The sequence below is a fragment of the Setaria viridis genome, chromosome 3 (assembly GCF_005286985.2).
Source record: "Setaria viridis chromosome 3, Setaria_viridis_v4.0, whole genome shotgun sequence".
Lineage (NCBI taxonomy): Eukaryota > Viridiplantae > Streptophyta > Magnoliopsida > Poales > Poaceae > Setaria > Setaria viridis.
The window spans coordinates 48,974,829-48,980,375 of record NC_048265.2 but is presented as its reverse complement, the minus strand read 5'-3'; the positions used below and the strand labels follow the sequence as shown (position 1 = coordinate 48,980,375).

The 5,547-nt window shown below is 43.8% G+C and overlaps 1 protein-coding gene across 1 annotated transcript; it reads right to left on the bottom strand.

Moving 5' to 3' along the window:
* Window positions 1-1,774: 1,774 nt before the first annotated feature.
* On the bottom strand, window positions 1,775-5,006 carry LOC117849393 (putative disease resistance protein At3g14460). Its single transcript, XM_034730927.2, has one exon. The coding sequence runs from the start codon at window positions 4,944-4,946 to the stop codon at window positions 1,806-1,808; it is 3,141 nt and encodes a 1,046-aa protein (XP_034586818.2). The 5' UTR covers window positions 4,947-5,006; the 3' UTR covers window positions 1,775-1,805.
* Between the last annotated feature and the right edge of the window lie 541 nt (window positions 5,007-5,547).

The following is a 5,547-nucleotide window of genomic DNA, read 5'->3' as shown; positions in this document are numbered from 1 at the left end:
GTACCCAGGTGCTATTAACAAAAGCAAAAGGCCTCTAAAAAGTCCAACAGTTTAAATAGATTTGCTGCTGCCAAAACAATATAGTATAACAGAAGCTCAAGAACAAGGAGGAATGGTATTCGATAAAGGATACTAACTTTTGGATGTTAATTATATAGGCAAACGTAAAAGTAACTGGAACTAAGCATTGGGTTTCCAGGAGAAAATTAGAAGCCTAGTTTCAGACATGAAGTTACTTTATGCTGAATTTTTTTGGTTCAGGTCATTACTGGAGATGCATTTCTAGGGAAATATGGAGATCACAGCGATACAATAACAGTAAATTATCAAAAAAGATCACACCCTGCGACTTCAACTGCGAGCTGACACGCTCAATAAGCAAAGCAACTTATTCAGTACAAACCATGGATTGTCAATTTTGCATCAGAACTCCCTAACTCCCTCCTGGACTGCACGTAGCTCCTGAGCGTAACGCCAGGGTGTTCAACAGGTCGCCGGCCAAGCTATATGGACAGTTGATCCAAGAGATTTCTGAGCAAGCTCAATTGTGGTGCACTGCGTGCGCCAAGCATCTGTCCCTCCTTGGGTGGCCGGCGGCAGTAGGCCTACTAGGCGCTTAATTTCTCTCCTCTCCTTGCTTGCTGTTGGTTGTCGTGTGTTTGCCCCTAAGTACAACCTTTACATAAGATGATCCATATGCATGCGTCCGGTTGACTCGCGTTGTAATTTAACGTTCTATCGTTATTCCTTCTTAATACAAAGATACGCAGCTCTCCTGCGTATTCTCGTAAAAATAAACCTCAGTTAATCAAAATTAACTTCATTGACTAAAAATTTAGCTAGATTGCCACTGGAATTGACTACAGTTAAAAGGATGGTGGGTCAGTCAGATCTCCCAAGCGCATAAACAAAACAGATGTGACTGCTATGGCCCACATTATAGCATCCACCTGCGTAAGGGGCCTAGGGCAAGGGGGAAAGAAGGGCAGCCGTGCTCGTGCAGGGAGGTGGTGAGTGGCGGGCGGCCGATGAGAGGCCCGCACGGAACCCACCTCCAATCCTGAAGATGCACTCGCACCGCAGCGGAAAGGATAAGTTGAAGAGCAGGATTAGAGGTAGATATTGCAACTATGCAAGTTTAATTTGTTATATATTTCGTATTTACCTCAAACTTATTTGTGATCCGTTTCTTAGTTTCCTTGCAATGGGAGAGGTCCCCCACCTGTATTTGTTTTGTTAAGACTTGTATATGTATTCTTTTAGAAATTGGTGGATCTAGCCGTCTATGTGAGGTAAAATGTTTTAGGAATTTGACTGAGATGGAGATAGGAAGAAAAAAAAGGAATTTTGCATAACCAATCCCATTTCTTTTTACATATAGTATAAAGCAACCAAATTAATGGAACAAACATTTACATGTTCTTTTTACAAGTAAGGTACAATACCATAGTTTACATGCTCGGCATAATAGGCATAATATTTACAGGTTTCAGTGGTACAACAAGCACAACAAACAGCAGCAGAAGCTGAGGCAGTAGAAGAGAGCAAGCAGTCGAGACGCAATGTGTCGGTATCAGAACAGAAGTTGAAATGGGCCATGGGCATGAAGCAGTCCGTGGTTGAGCTGTCACAAGCATATAATGCTCCATCTTCTCCAATACCTTAGCGGAGGAAAATATTGAATCGCAAAGCAAACGGATCAATGGAGCAAATGATGTATGATTGTCAAAAAAAAAGAATCCTCAAGTTGTATACCAGTAGAAGCTTCACCTTGTTTGTTTCTCCTCAGGGATCCAAAGAGCAATTCAATTGATGTCCCTCCAAGGGATATGGGCGATCTTTGGCCAGCTTATTCCGTCAGGTTCTCGGCAGTTCTTTGACAAGAGTTTGCAATTGTATATGGTTATTTGCTTGAGGGAACTTGGCAGATCTGGTAAGGATAATATGTTTGGGCACCCCAAAATTTCAAGCTTCTCCATACAGGAGAGGTCCTTCATATTTTTTGGCAGTGCCTGAATTCTGCATTCAAAAATTACCAGCTCCTTGACAGACGTAAAATTTGCAGATGCCTCAAAGAAAATAGATGTCTCGTTGCAACTTTGGATTTGGACCTGCTCTAGACCTGTACAGCCTTCAGCTGAGAGCAAGTGGTTGAAGATATCAGATCTGCTAACACAGAGTGATTTCTGGACACAGCACTGCGAGATGGATCCCGCAGACAGCTTCGGGACATCTACCAACCCTACATCCTGAAGTTGCAGCGAAGACAATCCTTCAAGCATGCATAAATCCGGAACATTATGTAACTGCAATGATTCGAGGGAGGTTATATGGCCAATTGACAAGGATGCAGAGCTTCTACACCCATACATGTACAGATGTTTCAGATGTGTCAATCCATTGCTTAAGAAATCAGCTGCAAGCACACAGCCATCTATGCTAAGCGTCTCAAGAGACAACGGCATAGATTCTGCTCCGCATGTCAGCTCTAAGGAAGGGCAGCAATCAATAGAAACTTTGGTAACAAAGGTAGCCGCTCGCAATCCCCCTAATGATCTGAGACACCAGCAAGAATCAATCCGCAAGAAGTCAAGTGCTGTCAAATGTTGGAAGACCTCTTCTGATGGAAGTGCAGTTAAAGACATTATCCTTGTTAGTGACAGTTCTCTTAGTAAAGTGAGGCTGCCTAGGCAAACTCCTAAAGCGCCATTTGTAATACTGCATGAAGAAAGACTAAGGTCATCCAGAGTTGATGGCAGAAGCAACTGTTGCCCAATATTAGTCCCATACAAGAGTTTTATTCTCTGCTCGTGGCAACATAACCATGCCTTGATGATTGTTTCTTTATCATATAATTCATCTTTTTCTTGTTCAAGGGTCCCGCTGATGGTCTGAAGATGTTGGGATATATCAGCATCCACCAATGGCGTCAGTTGCTTCAAAGATGAATGTTCTTTATGAAGGTTCCTCTTAATCACTGGATATGATCCTGAATCCAACTCCCAGATTAAAAAAACCTGAGACACCAATTGCTCTGGAATCACAATATTTTCTCTCTTATCATGTTCTCTCATCTCGTTGCTGGAGATAAACATAAGCAGCGGGCATCCTTCAATTGATACAAATGCCATGCCTTCTGGCAGACAAGGTAATGTCTTCAGGTTTGGTACGTCCGAGATCACCAGTCTGGAGCAATGCCTAAAGACCTCGGTGTTGAGTGGTAGACCTTCTAACGCAGTGCAATCATGAAGTCGAAAGAAGTCCAAATTGTCAAAATATGAACCCTCTAGTAACCAGCTTGGGTATCTGTCAGATTCGTAACCCTCGATTGCAAGGCCCTCCAATTGAGCCGGTGGCCTTAGACCTTCTAGAATGTCCAGATGTAAACTATCCTCAGCATGCGAGTCACTCTCATTGCTCCAGATAAGTTCCAAATGTTCAAGATATCTTTTCTTATGCAGCATCATCTCTGCAGCTTCATCCTTTCTAGTGACATTCTCGAGATGTGTAATAGATAACCTGCCACCAAGCCCATTCATGTCCCTCAGCTGTCGCGGCTCATATCCTTTCTGCTTTTGCACACGGAATTCATCAAGATTTTGCAGCGAAGTTAGCTTGCCTATGTAAGGAATTTGAGGCAGCTCTGCATAAGGTCTCTTCCCGTAGAATGCTTCACCATATGGTTCAAAACTTAGTAACTTACTTAAATTGCATAGTTTCTTAGGCAAACTCTGAACTCTGTAACTGAACAGAAGGATCTGCAAGTGGTAAAGAGTGCACAAAGATGCAGGAAATTCTGATATTGTGGTTTGAATGACGTTCAAATACCGAAGGTGCTTCAACTCACCAACAGATTCAGGTAATTTTTCTTTGTTGTAAAAGCACATATAGAGAACACGTAGCCTCTTCAGATTCTGCAGTACCTGATGGAAAACATCATCTGCATCATCCACCAGACGACCAATATAGATAACAGTGCGCAGATGGCGTAGCTTGCAGATACTTTGCTTATGCTGCTTCATGCTCTTAACATGGACTGAGAGATGCCGAACGGTGCAGGGTATTTCTGCCATATCATCATCTTCTAATCTGAAGCAATCATCTCTGGAGAGTTTTTCTGCCAAATCATGTAAGAGGTCATGCATGATATAACATCCAAAACCAAATCTATCAGAACCTGGTTGCAAGAATGAACAAGCGATCAACTCATTCAGGTAATTGCTGCCAATATCTTCCATTCTTCTGCACTGGCTACTCAAATCGATAAAACCCTCTGCTGTCCAGAGGTGAACCAACTCCTGATCATTATACTTGTGCCCTTTTGGAAATAAGCTGCAATACAGGAAGCACCGCTGCAGACGAGGATCTAACTTCTCGTAACTCCATAGCAGAGCTGTCATAGGCTCACTTAAGTTGTCACTCCTTAGAGCAGCTGTCCATGTAGTAACATCCTTTTTCCTACTCAACTGTGAACCCACAGTTTTTGCTGCCAAGGGAGATTGTCCAAGCCTTCTAGCTATCTTCTTTGCAATCTCTTCGAGGTTCATACGCAACTGCGCATCTCTGATTTCAGCACCAGAGAAGGCATGTTCTCTGAGGAGTGTCAAGAATGCAGAATCTTCCATGTCTTGTAAATCTAACACCTCTTGGCAGCAAAGAGCAGCTGGAAATACATTGCGCCGAGAAGTCACCAGAATTTTGCTTCCCCTCTGCTTAGAAGCTAGGGGAGCTAGAAGTTGCTCCCAGTCCCTTTCCACGTTGGATTCATCAAACCACACATCATCCAATACAAGCAGGAATCTCTCTGATTTCTGCAGAATGTCCCTTAACTTGTACTGGAGAGTATCAAGGTTATCCACAATTGGGCACTCCCCCTTTTCTGCGGACTCGATAATCTCCCGTGTATGGCGACGGACATCGAGTTTGCGTGAGATGCAAATCCACATCCTTTTACCAAAGTATTCCTCTACCCTCTTGTCATTGTAAACATATTGTGCCAAGGTGGATACACTACCTGTTGCCTTCTTCGTTACCGCATCGGCTGTCCTGTCTTCTCTTGACGCTGACTCCGACATGTGTTAAAAACCGGCGTCAACAGACCTATAGCACATGATTTCATGGTCGAAAACACGTCTGAACGCCATTTTCACGTCTTCGGTCCATCCCCCATGATTTCGAACCCGATGGCTGGTGTGGCCGTTTTTGAGCTCCCATGACCTATAGCACACGATTCCATGGCTGAAAACGCGTCCACATGCCGCTTTCACATCTTTGGTCCATCCCCACGTTTTCGACCACGGTGGCATGTATCGCTGTTTTCGGGCTAACCGTGACCTATAGCACACGATTTCATGGTTCAAAACGCGTCTGGAGGATATTTTTCACATTTTCGGTTCATCCCCCACGTTTTCTGTCACAGTGGCTGGTATTGCTGTTTTCGCGCTAACCGTGACCTATAGCACATGATTTTATGGCCGAAAACGCGTCCGGAGGCCATTTTCACGTGTTCGGACCATCCCCCAAGTTTTCGACACCCGTGTCCGATGT